Source organism: Etheostoma cragini, chromosome 6, assembly GCF_013103735.1.
Source record: "Etheostoma cragini isolate CJK2018 chromosome 6, CSU_Ecrag_1.0, whole genome shotgun sequence".
Taxonomy (NCBI): domain Eukaryota; kingdom Metazoa; phylum Chordata; class Actinopteri; order Perciformes; family Percidae; genus Etheostoma; species Etheostoma cragini.
The window spans coordinates 7,853,842-7,869,507 of NC_048412.1; the positions used below are offsets into that span (position 1 = coordinate 7,853,842).

Below are 15,666 nucleotides of genomic sequence, written 5' to 3' on the forward strand. Positions count from 1 at the left end.
GGCATTTAATTTTCTGAAAATAAATAGGCCATCATTTTTGAGCATCTAGGAAGCAAAACATGTTGATTGTTAAAGTCAACTGCAAATAGCTAATAATTAATCCATTGAATAACTGCATGTCAACTACGAAAGTTGTTGTTTGCATACATTGATATAAATAGGACTGATTTGAATAATGTACATAATATTATTTATTTTTTCTTTATTTATTTACTTTATATTTTTTAACCAAAGTCAGTTCAGACTCTCGTTGTCAATTAGGCCCACACTACAATAAAATGCATCCTGGCTGGGCCTTTTCTACTGCCGTTTTCTTTTCAGCTGCTGAATATTGAATAAAAAAAAAGTGTAATCCATTAATGTAAAAAAGGAAAGAAACAAGAAAAATTATTTAGACGCATTCTCATTGATTTGATCACATGTATCTGGAATTTGTGTTTCAATTAATGGCAATTAAAGGGTGACGGAGAAAGGGACGACATGATGCAGATAAGGAAACCAGTCAAACCCACACGTGTTCTCTTTTTTTTATTTAAGAAGGTTTTGATTGAGTGATGAGTTTGCTCTCTGACGAGTAGCACAGATGCAATAACAGAGAACCGACTCTGCAAATTGTAGGAGTGGTACGCTGAAAACAATGAAAACAGCACGTGATAGATAGCTCATGTCAAAAGGTTAACGGTAACTCACAGACAAAACGTCTTGTTTTTAAAAAGTGCATTCACAAACATGACAAATACTCTCAACTCATGATGTCTATTTTTATGTGATACAAAATATGCATACCTGTTTTAGATTTGTCTGTATTTATATACATAGAGATTTCTTCAAAAGGATCACTTCTTTTGTCTTTTTACAAAGGTTAAAAGCAGGGTTGTGGTCGTAGCAGCTTCGGATATCTCTAGCCTCTATACCATGTCACGAGATACACATAGTCTCAACAGATATCCAAATAAAACCTAGCATTTTCTCCGTTGTTAAACTCAAACGACATACTGTCTTTATTGAAAGAGATATTCATCAGTGAAGCCTGCAGTTTAGAAAAGAAATGGATCAATAAAATGCTTGGGCCATTAAATATATTTTTGTATACCCGCTTTTTTGTCAATATCATAAATACTAAAGACACAGGACAATATTATAAGACAATGCTGGGAGACTAAATGTAAAGATTAAAATAGTTCAAACATTATTTTTTTTCAAGTTTTCTAGTTCATGAGAAAAAGAAAATAATCAGGCGAGCACAGAAACAGTATACTTCAGTCTTTTCTTCAGTCTTATTCAGTGCCCTTTTATATTTAAAAAAGCAATCATGAACAAGGTTGCCGGACAAAGGCCTGACTGTCCATGAACCTTTCTGTTTAAGTCCTGTCCAGATAAGATGCTTGCCCATCATGAATGAGGCAGGATCCTGGTTTTCAAAGAAATTCATAAAAGCAGTCAAACATACTGATAAAAACCAATAAGTACCATGCAAATCTTGCAAGACGACATATTCTCAAACAAGAGACAAAGTATTCTTCGTATAGGCGAAATATCAAGTGAGGAGGGAATGGGTGAAAGGCAAAGACCTCTAATCAATACTAAATACTATATTTCCAAAACCAAACAAAAAAATATTTAATCTGTACATAATATAGTACGCATGAGTTCAGACTGGATGAGCAGTTTCTTTCCTTTTTGTTAGTCTTTCGCCAAACGCCTATCTTGGAATAACACAGAAAAGTATTTTTAATTGATCCCAATCTCTTTGTTCTCCTCCATAAATCTGGAGAAGGGGCGACTGGCCCCGACATCCAGACCGGCCTTCTCCCTACCCGTCATGGGAGGGCTGCCGCCTGTGTGAACACGCTCCATTCCTCCCGGCATGGCTCTCAATGAAGTGATTCCTGCACCGCCGAGGCTGACGGGCAGCTGGGTGATGCCTCCATTTTGGATCACAGAGATCTCATTGTTCTTCATGGCAAGCCCGTTGGTGATGGCGGCCGCGTACTGGTTCCAGAAGCCCGGGTCAACGTTCATGGCCCGAGCAGCCAGATCCTTCTGGAACATCTCGCTGAACTTCATGGCGTCCCCGCCCAGCAGAGCCATGGGATTCTCCACAGACAGTCGCCGACCCCTTCGGGCTGGAGCGTTGTTCCACATGTGTGTTCCCATGTGAACCTAAAATTAGCAAGAAAATAATCATGAGTGTGTGCATCTCAAGCTGCATATCCAGCATTTTGAAATATTTTGTGGTACATACAATTTTAAAATAGGAGCGTATTTTGGATTTGATTGTACATTTATGTAAAAATCACAGATATCACAAAGCCAGTTTGGCAGCAGACACATTTCAACCTGGAGATCAGAACCAAGAGAGACTAGGGGTTGGACATCCAGTTCTCTAAAGGCCTTTAGCCAGGTTGGATCCCAGAGTGTTACATGGCATATGCGTCTCTGCAACCACAATGCCCCCATTTATGTCAAATTCTAATTAATGCTGTATTAAACTGGCCCATACCTTCAGATTGCCCTTTGTGGTGAAAGCCCTTCCACAAATAGAGCAGGCGAAAGGTTTTTCTCCAGTGTGTGTGCGCTCGTGGATTTGCAGAGCACTAGCAGAGGAAAAATTCTTCCCACATGAGTGGCAGTTGTGCTGTTTTGGAGTGCGTCGTGGAGGCGGGGGAGCCAACATAGGGTTGATGCTGGGGCTCATGGTGCTCTGGGGCGCTGCAGCAGGAACCTGGATGCCCATCGGCAGGTGAGAGTTGTCACTCAAAGACACTGACTTGCCGTGTCCATTCATTTCCATTTTGATCATGTTTGATGCAGTGCTCGCCAAATTTGGAGTGCTCAGCCCTGAAAAGAAGAGTTCAAATGAACATTAGAATGCCGAATCATTAAAACTTCCCAGGGGTGAGAAGGGTTGAAAACATTCTAATTACACTTCCCTGCTGAAGCCCTACTACATTAATTAGGCTAATGATACTTTGTTTATTAATTGACTCATAAAATGTGTGAATAATATTTTGAACTCTTGGATCCTTCTCTTGCTGTCAATAAATCACATCATAGTTTCCCTCATACTTATCACAGATAATGTCATTGTGAGTATATTATTTTCAATAAGGATTGTAAATTAAATCTATGTAGATAATTAATTTACTTTATATTATTGCAAAAAACTATGTTGATTGCACACATACACACCTCGGTCTCTATTTAGAAACAGCATGCTGAAGTGGCTCTCCTCCTTGATATACTGCCTGCCAGGTTGAGTGGCAGTTAGGTCAAGGGCCCCGGTGCCTTCAGAAGCAGAAAGTGGCGATGGGGTCTCTGATTTTTCCGACTTCACAGTTGCCAAGATAGATGTATTGTTTTCCTGGATCTCGTCTACTAGCATGGCACTACTGTTGTTATTATTGTTGAATGTAGCTGGCGACTTAGATTGCTGGCTCTCAGAATGGCTGTGAGCTGGGGATAAGTGCTGCATAGAGCCAGAGGACTCAGACAAAGCCGGGCTGCCCAAGCTTTGACGTTCAGCATCCTCCACTGCAGACAGGGAATCAGTGGCAAAGCAATCAGTCTCTCCTCCAAAGCTGATGCCGTTCTGCATAGGCTTGAGACCAAATGAACGGTTCATGTTTGCAGTGGAGTCGATCATCTTCATCTGGTTCTCCATCGCAGCAATGCTGGAAATGATGGAAGTTGGTGGGGAGCTCCCGGGTGAGTAAGGTTTACATGGGTCTACTTCCCCCTCTTTTAAGTCAGCTTCATCTTCCATAGCTTGCTCCATTTCATCCAGAAGGTCATCATCATAATTACTCATCGCATCTAAGCTCTTCTCATCAAAGGAGAGGTCAGTGTCCATATCCTGCAGGCTTTCAGGGACAACGGTGTTGGGGATCTGCCCTCCCATGTGCATACGAATGTGTTGCTGCAGCACAACAGCATTGGTGAACTTCTTCTGACATATAGGGCAGGAGTGCTGGACCCGAAGTGGGGGTTTGGATCTATGGACACCAAAATGTGTTTTCAGGTTTCCCTTGGTGGTAAATGCCCGCCCACATACCTTGCACTTAAAAGGCCTCTCGCCAGTGTGGATACGGTAGTGCATCTTGAGAGCACTCTGGCAGCTCAGAACGCGATGACAGATGACACACTGGTTTGGGTCAGTCATCTTCTTGTCAATGTTTTCAACAAGCTGCTGCAACTTTGATGTCTCTGAGGTTTGCATAGAGTCTAGGAGGCCTCCAAAAGGAAACTTGGCCTTAAACTGCTCTGAGAGCATGGGAAGGACAGGATGGGAAACAGGGTTAGAAACGGAGTCTGGGCTAGTGAGGGGTTCAGTGACCTGGCCACTGCTGGACAATGTGGTGGAAGTGACGGCAGATGAAAGGACAACTTGAGTTAGTGTAGTTGTGGTGGTGGTGTTCTCTCCTGGCCTAGTAGAACAGCTTGGAGGAAGGAGAACACCTTCAGGTTTCAAGACAGTAGGTGCATCAACCCCTAAAATGGGTTTTGGGGAGGGTGATGTAGTGGTTAAGCCAGAGTCAATAAGGATGTTTGGAGACAAAGATTCACACTCGCTTAATGGTGGAGATGGCCTCTGAGGGGACCTGTTGAGCGGAGTGAGGCTTGGAGACTCGCCAAAACCTCCCATCATACTCGGCAGCGTTGGAGGCAGCTGGAGCCCGACTGAGGTTGGAGCCGTGGGGAGGACAGGTTTGCTGTCTAGCCATGTCGTTACAGGTTTTTCTGGTGGCAAAGACATTCCATATGGGATGCCTGAGCTTGTGGGCACATTGTCCAGGTACTCTGGCACAGGGTAGGGGTTCATCTGAATATGTGGGTATTTTTCTTTGTGCCTTTGGAAGTGGACCTTCAGATTTCCCTTGGTAGAGAAACGGTTGCCACATATGTTGCATTTGAAGGGCCTCTCTCCAGTGTGTGAACGCAGGTGGATTTGTAGGGCGCTGTCACTGCCAAACACCTTGGCACAGAACCGACACTTATGCTTGAAGAAAGGGTCCTCAGAGCTAGACTTAGTGTCAAACACAGACACGTTTGGGGGCTTCCCCTTACGGTGCTTCATCAGAGCAGAGAGGGGATCGAGCGCATTGGCTGTGGCTGCTATGCTGGCCAATGGGTTAGGGAAGATAACGCTGCTGGATGAACTGTGAGGTATCAGCGGTAGACTGGAGGCTGAGCTCAGGAGGCTGTTGTGGCTGAGTGAGGGAGGGGTGCTGGAGTTCCTGGGAAGAGCTGAGCTGCTGCTGATGCCACCACCTCCTGTTGCACTACTACTACTAGTGCTTATGTTGTTTGTGACTGAGGATGAGCAGGAGGGAATTAGAGATGACAATCCAGTACCACTGTGCGAGGGAAACACAGAGTTACTTGAGCATGTGATAGGTATCTTGGAGTTGGACTGCTGACTGCTAGTTTGTGGTGTTTGAGAGAGGGGTCCTTCTATCGCTGAGGTCAGGAGGGAAGGACCTTGACCACTGAGAGTGGCCGGCAACCTAACAGGTAACTGATGGACAGGGGGAGAGATAAAGTTGTGTAGTTGAAGCTGATTTGTGACAGGAGGAGCACAGGAAGATACAGGCCCCTGGTTTACAGCAGCATTGCTGTGATGGGGGTTTAGAGCAGGCTGTGAGGCAGACTGTCTGTTCATCAGAGCAACCTGACTGCGTATTTGTTCTATCAGCTGCAGCTGGTGGATCTGTTGCTGCTGGAGGGCCATCAGCTGGTCCAGGATCATGGGAATAGCCATGGTGGAAACCCCACTGCCCACTGCTGCCTTTACACTTTGCGAAAACTGGGCAACTGCAACACGGGTACCATGAAGGGTCTCCAAGGTTACATTAGTGCTTGGCATGGCGTAGCTTGTAAGAGCTGAGGGGACGACATCATTGAGCTGAGGTAGGGAGTCGTCTGGCTCAGGGGATGTCACATCTGTGTCTTCAGGATCCATAATTTTTTCTGGTGAAAGCTCTAGCTCCATCTGCTCGTCCTCCTTTTCTAGGAGATTGACCCCATTTAAGGTTGCTGTCTCTGGGATGTCATCAACCTCACCAGCAGGACTGTGGTTGCTCTCCCTGGGGTCCTCGCTGTCAGCCTGCTCGCTAGAGCAGCTGGGTACAGGGGAGAGCTCGGTAGGGTACTCTTGACAGGGGTTAGGTGTGTCCTCATTGTCATTTACGATGAGCACCAGGGGGTTTTTGGTGCAACTCTTTGAATGTTCACAGAAGTCTGACCACTTGAAGAACTCAGCGCAACACTTCTCACATACATGCGTCTCCTCACTGCCGCTGCGGCTCTCATTCCCGCTGTCGGCATCATCCAGCACCTCCCCTCGGGCTGAAGGGAGGGGAAAGGAGGGGGTCAGGGGAGTGGAGGGGGGGTAGGAAAAGAGGGAGCAAAAAAAGAAGAATTAATGAATAAATAATCAATGGAAGAATCCACACATATTTTGCAGTGCCGTGCTGCAAAGATTTAACCTTTCATTTTTTTTTTTCCTTTCTCTTTAACATTACCAAAATCAATAATCTTTTTATTTTTTTTAATGTGAATAAATTGCCCTAGTTCACCAATTCTCAAGACCCTACTTTGTGCATTCACACCCTCTCCATAAAGCCAGCTAATAATTTTCTTTGTGCAATCCATCAAATTATGAGGGCCTATCAATTGTGGATACTGCCGCTTAATGAAATTCCATAGAACCTATTGATTTCCAATATTTCATACAATTCACAGCTGCCTCATCTGTTGGGTACAAACCAGGACTTTGATGGCCCCATTAGGATTCCCCTCTGCTATCAAGCCCGGCTATTTCCACCTGAATTACAAATACCTAGGCCTTTTCATTCAGCATTGCAAAGGTAATTCTTTAGCCCTGGATCCAAGCAAGGGACTCTGGAATATACTGGAATACGTCAGGAAAATTGTGTTGTCAGAATCATAAGCAAAGATCTGCTGAATCTATAGCACTTATACATTTCCTGAACTATTCACTATAATACATAATCATCCAAGCTTTGAAATGACTTTTGAAATGTTTTGAAATACAAAACTTTCAGTTAAGAAATACCCAGTGTTACTTTCTCTCTCTCTCTCTCTCTCTCTCTCTCTCTCTCTCTCTCTCTCTCTCTCTCTCTCTCTCTCTCTCTCTCGTACTTCTTCTCCCATGTTCTCTGAAATGAGACTCAACAAATCACATGCTAGTACCATGGCAGCAAAGTCTCTGATTAGTTACACATGTTTAATCACAGTTGTAGGAAGCCACTTCCTCTTCCACATGCAACCATCAAGAGTCAAACAAGCCGACGCGAGCTCCGAGCATGGACCAGATTCACACCTGATCAAAACCATGTAAAAATGGCCTCCCTTGTATATTTATTGTTTTTGTGTTCAAACATCGTTATTTTTGACGCGTGTGTGTTGTTTGTGGCCGTAGACACATTTCCTTTTCATAAGGAGTGGGAAGTGTGTTCAATCACTGCCACATTACCCTGCACATACTTTAACTCACACTCTCCTGTTCAGTGTATTCTCAAGGACCCAGCACAAAGCTGGTAATGTAAGAATGTATCTACAAATAAAACTACTGTTTATAGACTTTACCCTATAGAAATAAATGTCAGGACAATTTCATAGGCATTATTGCGAATAAAACTGATTTTTTACACAAAAAGATGGTCGCTTAAAAAACTGCCTTAAAACAAGGTGGAGCTGATAGTTTTTTAGTTAAATGGGCTCAGAGCTACAGTACTAAAAGAAACAAATTGTATGTGACTGTATATTTAACCCTCCCCCCCACACACACACACACACACACACACAAGTTTGCTTCTGCTAATCATAGGCGTGCAACTCCCCCAATGGGCCAACAGGCCTGAGCTATAAATATAAGTGATATAAAGACATGTCGAGAGTGACCTTCACTCAAAAAACTGCCAAAAAGTACTACTATAGAAGTACTATTACAAACTGCACATTTTTATTCAACACCAAAGGTCGTACTATGCTTTGCAAGTGCGTAAACATGAGATTCATTTCAGAGGTTAGAATGGAGCGAGCCACGGTGAGGCAGACATGAAGCATGTGTGCCAATTACAGTGACTCATTAGTAAAGAAATTCATCACTCCTCCTGTAATTTCTGGCCAAAGGGGGCGTGAGCTATCGAGGTCTGGTGTCTGTAACGTAATTAATTATGAAAAGAAAGGCTTTGGACAGGCTCTGTGTTCTTATCCTCACTGGGGCCAGGGCTGGCAAAACAAGATCATATTTTACTCAATCATGTATGGCAGGTTTATAAAAAAAAATTAAAAAAAAAACTGATTAAGCGACCAAAGGGAAATAACCTTTAAAATCCTGCACACTTTAATATCCATGTCCCTTCCCTCCTTGATTTTCCAGTCACAAATCAACAACTTTTGGATTGAAATCCTATTGAAATATATATTTTTTTTTTAAATAATTTCTATTATTATTTACCAGAAGTAAGAAGAAGCCAGTCTGGAAACTGAAAATGTCAGGGACACGTGTCAGCAGGCTAAAAATCTCCTTAGCCCAGCAGCGGACAGCAGAACTCATTTCCATAATTGAGGGTTGAAAGGTCAACACAAATGAGTAGGCACTGTGTTGAGCTGATTAGTTATTCGAATGGTATTACTGTCAATCTCTTTTATTCATTCATACAATTACAAGTGGGGGCCTTTGTATGCCTCAAACATGACACACACACATATACACACACACACATAAGCACACGCACAAGCACACACACACAAACATATATAGAAAGACAAAGAGCTTAGACAAATTACGTGTATATATGTATAGAGATAAACATAAAAAAAACATCACATATATACATACACACACACACACACACACACACACACAAATGCTTTTTGCTGTCAATAGAAAATAACTATCTGCAGTGTGTATATGAATGCTGGCATAGGCCTACATTGGCCTACGCAGGGTAGGGCTATATTTTTCTAATTTGAAAATAAAAGACTTTAGACTTTGAATTATATTTTCCATTTCAAAATTCCTGTTGTTATTTTCTTAAATGTTCTTCCCTCTTGGCATTTCCAGTTTTGTCAGTTTGCAACATTGTGCGCACAATCAAAGAATTGGTGTCACAAATATGATGCCCTGTGTAGTTCAATCAAAAAGAATGTACATATAACCACTTTAAAAAGCATTCAGTGATTCATTTGTGGGTTTTTGCTGTGGTTTAACATAGCTGCAATAACTCAGTATTAAAATACTGGTCACTGCGGGGATGATTCTTTAGGCTTTAGTTGGAAATATTATAACACTGTATATGCCAAAATAATACCATTTGCATTCCCAATCACCATTCACTCCTGAAACAGCGGGCTGCCATTGTTTTGCACAGCTGTGTAAAGGCGACATTTTGTGTTTTCTTATGCGTTTGCAAGACAGTAAAAAAAGTGTGTGTGTGTGTGTGTGTGTGTGTGTATGTGTGTTGTGGGGGGGTGGGGGTATTGATTTTCCCATAGCATGAGAAAAGAAAAGGATGACAAAAAAATCCAATCCGTTTTTCATTCCTTTAAGAGTCTTCATTTACTCAGATGCAAATATTAAGCCGAGCCCAGTCAATAGGGCGATTGTAGACATTGAATCTCTATCTTCGCTATCTTGTTCAGCAATCTGTGGCATGCCAACTGAAACCGCTAATCTGACATATTATATCAGATGAGGTATTCATGCTTTCCCCAGATTCTGTGAAAGCCACAGAGCCAAGCATTGAGCAATTACAAATTCTCCCATTCTTAACAATTTCAAGATTCACTTAATGAGTGTGCATGCATGGGCGCGCACACACACACACACACACACACACACAGACACACGCACACATACTGTATATTGAGATAAAAAGTAATTTAAAGTGTATTTTATCCTACATTCTAACCATTTTCATCCTAAAACTTTTTTGTCAAAAAGTAAGATTTTTAATTTAATTTACATTATTACTGAGAGTAAGAAGAGTAATCTCCTGCATTTACAGCCTTCCTAGAACCGCCCCTCCTCCTGGCCCTTTAAAATGCATTCTTTTCAAGCATCTGGGGATAGCTTAGTAACCTTAAAGAGAGATACATCACTGTAGGTCCTGCCCATGTTGGCAGGGGAGGGCATAAAAAAGAGGCCTGCTGGGTTGAACAATGCTGGAATTCTTCGACCACACATCCACCACTATTCTCATATATAAGACATGAATTATTTAAGTCATGTTTTTTTTAAACGATTATTATTATTTAAGTGGATTCGTCAGGCAGCTATTTTGACTGATGTATTGTGTGCCCCTCGCTGCATTTTAATCTGGTAATTTGTCTCTCAGCACAGGATCATTCAGACCATCAATCATGCTGATTTTACATTGACGGTGCACTTTTGCAAAGTGTTAATTCCCTTTAAAAAAGAGTGACTCTGTTTGTCACACTGTTTAAGCATTACATTAGTTCCACTCATTTCAATGCAAGCATGCCTTTTTTAAAGAAGCAAATCCTTCAAAAAAAAAAAAATCCTGGTCACTAATATGATTCAAGATTCAAGAACTATGAAGAATATGTCTGTGGCCATACGCACATACATACATATACATATAACATCTCCTTGAATGATCCCATGAATTCTCGGATCTGCAAGGGCTCGAGCGTCCTCAGCACAGCTCTGTCTGTGTGTGTGTGTGTGTGTGTGTGTGTGTGTGTGTCATCGGCCTGGTCAGCCCTACTGCAGAGTGGTACAGTCATATCTGCACTAACAGAGAGGCCTTTGTCATCGCCTGCAGATGTGGCGCAGCCAAAACATTAACGATTTGTTTGTGCAAGCATTCGCAATACAGTATTCAATGACGGCACTCCCGATGTCCCGATGACTGTGTCACCCGTCAAGATGGCTCTCTGTGTGTTTGATTTACAAAAGGAGGAGGAGGAGGCTTTACAAGATCTTATGGACGCTCATCCTCAGCAGGCCTTAGACATGCTGCATTTGCTCCATGGTGATCTTTGCTTCAGCTGAATTTAGATGCTTAGATTTGAATTTCAAAGGAAAAATAACTGCAACATCTCAGCCGTCAAAGTGTTCATCTGTGACTTTACTTTCTGAACAAATCAGTGATGAAAATGAACCGAAACAAACACACCCAAAAAAACTCATCTTAACTAAAAACACTTTATGTTTTAATGACCAAATGTACCTCTTCACTTGATGGATTGTTAGCTTGCTCTTAAATGTGCCCCAAATCTGCTGGTGAGTCTGATGTTAAAGAGTCCTGTCAAGCTCTTCCTCTCAATCAGGATATTGCTTTCTTGTGTGTGTTTTCAGTGCAGAGAAGTAATTAGGACGCAGCCATATTTGAGTGCCTTCTTGAAGACGTCTTTGGCACAACTATGTGGGTGGTCCAGAGGCCTGCACCCAATGGTGAGAGGGGATTAAAACAAAAGCCAAACAAAGCCTCACTGCAGGGGAACCATGTTGTCACTGTCAGCGGGGATTTCCTCACTGTATTGTTTTTTTGTTTTTTTTTGCACCTCATAACTATGTACATTCCTGCCTTAAACTGTTTGTTGTAGAAAAAAGGAAAACCTTCTACTTAAACAGTGCGACTATGTGTGTGAATTAAATAAAGGATTTGAGAGAATGTGAATATTTCTGTTAATAAAGCGTCAAAAAAGGGAAAACTGAAACCACATTTGTGGCCATCCACCTGTTCAGTGAAAGCAGACCAACGTGTCTTTCCTGAGGAGTCTCTTAAGATGTAGAACTTTTTTTTTTTTTTTCACTAATAATATTTGTGAAAATGTACCTTTCTTGGTCAAAATTGATCGTTTACGTCTTCGTCCATAGGTGGGGGAAATTACCTTCCGGCAATTCCTCTAAGTTGTAGGAAACACAAGTGTGCTCGTATGCAGTATGTGCGCCACCGCCTGCCACACATTCCACGCGCACACCTTCAAAGACTCTGGATGCAGAGGAGGTGTTGTCCAGATGAAACGCCCGTCGCTGTTCACACTTCCTAGGACACGAGGAAGCTGTGCTGCCAAGCCCAACGGCACACACGTTCTAATTGTACAAGGAGCTTGACATCTAGCGGCAGGACCTTGCTGGCCGGGGCTAGACAAAGGTTAAGTCAGCAAGCTTTATAAAAGCACTCCTAAGCAGACCCCCGCCTACTCTCACCATCCACACACACACACACACACACACGCACGCACCCAAGGGGGCAAGTGTCCAGAAGGCCAGAGGGGGAGATGATATGCCCCTCAAGGGCTTGTTGGCACTTGATTTTAGTTGTTTATCTTTTCAGGGATGCAGCCCATTAAAGAGGTCCTCACTGTGCTACTGCGCACACCAGAGTAAGAGAAACTCACACAAAAACGTCATGCCAAATTGAAGATTTGGAAAAAGGAATAAGACACAAGGAGAAGTTGACACCCCAGCTCCCTGATCTTGCAGTAATTTTTTCGTGCGATGGCCATTTTCATGAATTTTGCCGCGGAGACAGAGCGTGTGTGTCCTTGAGCCCCATTTGAACACCACTCCAATGCTCGGCTTTTCTCTTTAACGCCAGCCCAACATCTATGGATTTTAAGTCTAAATCAAGCAGGGAGTGACAATTGGAACTTTTAAATTCCTTTGACATTTTATGCAATAATTTGCCAACGCCGGCGATCAATAGTGTCGTCAGGAGCTGCACCACGGCGATAGGCAGCGGAGAGTCTGATCACGCTACAATGACACACCGACAGACTGACATTTGGAGCTTGTCTAGGAAGCTTTGGATGAGACATGATATTATTAGGTTTTATTTAAGTGTGTATGGGCTTCTCTGTGCTCTGCCAAAGCCTTGGCATTGTTTCACTGCAATGTCTCTCCTGAAAACAAGCGAGCCAGTATAGTGCTCCAACAAGGACAAGAACATTCCACGGACCACTTCCAGTCTTAAGCACAACGGCGTACATGCTATAGATTACCCACAACACTGAGTGCACTTTGATTTTAAAGCCTCATATGTAGGAAGGTGTTTGTTAAAAATGAGAACAGAGTGTATGCATGTGTTTCTTCTTCTGGATCGGTCTTTAGACTGTTTCCTATGTCACACATTGCAATCATGTTTTTTTTTAATTAAATTCTACCTGCGTGGAAATCATCCCAAGTGCACGGCAGGAAGAGGGGAAAAAGGAAGCTCCCTTTTCATTCCATGATCCTACAGGAAAGCAACCTGATGGACGTTTCCTATCGTACCGAAATCTATGAAAGGTTATCTCAACATTAAAAACGGACACAAAACGCTGTGCAAATGACCAAAATCCACTGAGTAATTTGGAACAAAAGAGCCAAGAGTCATCAGTGTGATTCCCCGGCACCATGCAAAGTGAACTGCTCCCCAGAGATTACATCACGGCATTTCTATTGTAAAGAAGCCCTGCAAAGTGTGTGTGTGTGTGTGTGTGTGTGTGTGTGTGTTTGTGTGTTTGTGTGTGTGTGTGTGTGTGTGTTTGTGTGTGTGTGTGTGTGTGTGTGTGAGTTGGCCAACATGAGCCTAGATAGTGAGGTTTAACTAATAGCAGGGATTTTTTGGGAGCATCCAGTATTATGGAGATACCAAAAGGAATACACTTTACAAAAATGATGAAAAATTACGATCTTATTAATAAAAAATATACTGCATTGTTGTTGGTTTTGATTCAAAATATAAAAAATGATATAATTAATTTATCTGACTCCTCACAGATGAATACGATTTTTCTTCTACATGTATTGCTTTTAAAAAAAAAAAACACCAATTATAAACACTGTAATTTTAAACAATTTCAGATAGAAAACCGGATTTCTTTGCACCATGAAGTGAGAATCCTAGTCCTCGCGCTGTTCCTGTCGTCCAGCAGCATTGCGCCTTGCTGAAGATGTGACTTTGGCTTCATAATGGTCGTTTTATTGCGCAAAAGGCTGAGCACAGAACACAAGATGAATGAGGCTTTTTTTCATCACCACCACCACCACCACCCCCCTCCACACATACACACACACACACACACTCACATGGCGAGGACGAGCCCTGTCAAGCGATCTTGTCGACATTGTGAGCAAAAGGGAACAAATCAAGTGTGCGAAATTTATGTGAGGGGGGTAAACAAAAACATTTCCATGACAAAACGAGGCTTCGACCTGCAACTGAATCCGCATTTTGCTCCTCGGAGAGCCAGACAGACGCCCAGGGACCGAAGGCACTCATACAAAAAAACAACTATAAAACTATAATAATAAAAAAAATTGTAATAATATTAATAATATTAAAAATAAGAATAATTTCAACAGGTTTAGATTTTTTTAATGAAAAATAGACCTTCTTGCATAGTTTGCTTCTATATCCGCGGAGTTAATAGTACATCTGTAAGAGAGACTTAAAAAATCTTTTCAACTCCTCACATTCTGTGTGTGCCTTTGTGCGTGTGTATAAGAATATATATTGTCTAAGATTATAAAGACATATTTTTTTAAGAAAACAGTCCCGATATTTTACACACAGATGATTATTAAACCAACTCTATTTTTAAAAAGGTTTCTGAAAAAAGGCCTCCAGACCATCTTATAAACGCTGTGGAGTGTGCCGAATGGATTTGATGTGATGTTGGTTACATTCGCGTTAAAAGGCAGGAGCCGGTGGTGCGATGCAGCCTGGGTGAGGTCCAGGTTAAACTGACGTTTGGGGATAAAAACAACTTCCTAATCGAGAATCGCACACTTCCCTGTCGATTTAGGAGAGACTTCAGACTTAAGCTTGGATGGGTTTATCACAAATTATTCCATATGAAGAGAAAAAAAATTTAAAACATAAACCCAAACGAGTTTTTAAGTCAGGTAGAAACTTAAATGGAGTTTGAAAAGCTGCTAAAAGAGAGTGAAGAGGAGAAAGAGCATGAGTGTAAAGCAGAGCTGGGAGAGGGGAAGGGTGGGGGGGGGGGGGGGGGGGGGGGGGGGGAGTTGTCTGTTTGGAAGAAGAGACCGCAACGGATCAAGTCCACTCACCGTGCTCGGAAATCACCCCGGCTATTGCGGGCTCCTCGTCCGACTTGAGGTGCTGCGGCTTGGCTTGCTTGCGTCGGGACATGTCGCTGGCGTCGGTGCTGCTGCTGCTGCTGCTGCTGCTGCTGGTTTTGCGCTCCGTGATGCCTCTGCGTTTTGCAGATACATCAGCGGAGGACGAATGAATCAACACACACACAAAAGTTCGCAAATAGTCTGGTATAGCGGAGAGAGGGGTTGGGGGAGGAGAAAAAAGAAGAAAAAAAAAAACTATTCTGAAATTAGCCGGTGCTGCTGCTGCTGCTGCTGCCGTTGCTGTTGCTGTGCGTTGGATTGCGCATGTCGGTATAATAATTACGATAGTGAATAATGCCTCGCGATTAATGGCACCGTGTGAAGGTGGGGAGGATTGGCTGGAGTCCAGCGGACGCGCATTGGATATGGAAATGAGGGACGGACTAAGCAATTAGCCGCTTCACTCTCCGACTTTATCCGTCTCTTTTCTCTTTACTATCCAGCCTCTCCCCTAACAACACAACACACCAAAGCTCTTGTTTTGCCCGGTTTACGTGTGGGTGGGTGTGTGGGGGGGTCTTCAACAGGGAACGTCA

The 15,666-nt window shown here is 42.7% G+C and overlaps 1 protein-coding gene across 1 annotated transcript in view; it reads right to left on the reverse strand.

Moving 5' to 3' along the window:
* Positions 1-515: 515 nt before the first annotated feature.
* sall3a (spalt-like transcription factor 3a) overlaps positions 516-15,666 on the reverse strand; it is a 16,081-nt gene continuing 930 nt past the window's right edge. Inside the window, exons 1-4 of the mRNA XM_034874630.1 lie at positions 15,059-15,666; positions 3,193-6,348; positions 2,504-2,841; positions 516-2,163 (exon numbers count right to left, since the gene is read on the reverse strand). The exon at positions 15,059-15,666 is cut by the window's right edge and continues 930 nt beyond it. Of these exons, the coding sequence (XP_034730521.1) occupies positions 1,732-2,163; positions 2,504-2,841; positions 3,193-6,348; positions 15,059-15,140 (4,008 nt within the window). The 5' untranslated portion in view covers positions 15,141-15,666 and the 3' untranslated portion in view covers positions 516-1,731. The remainder of the gene's footprint in view (positions 2,164-2,503; positions 2,842-3,192; positions 6,349-15,058) is intronic.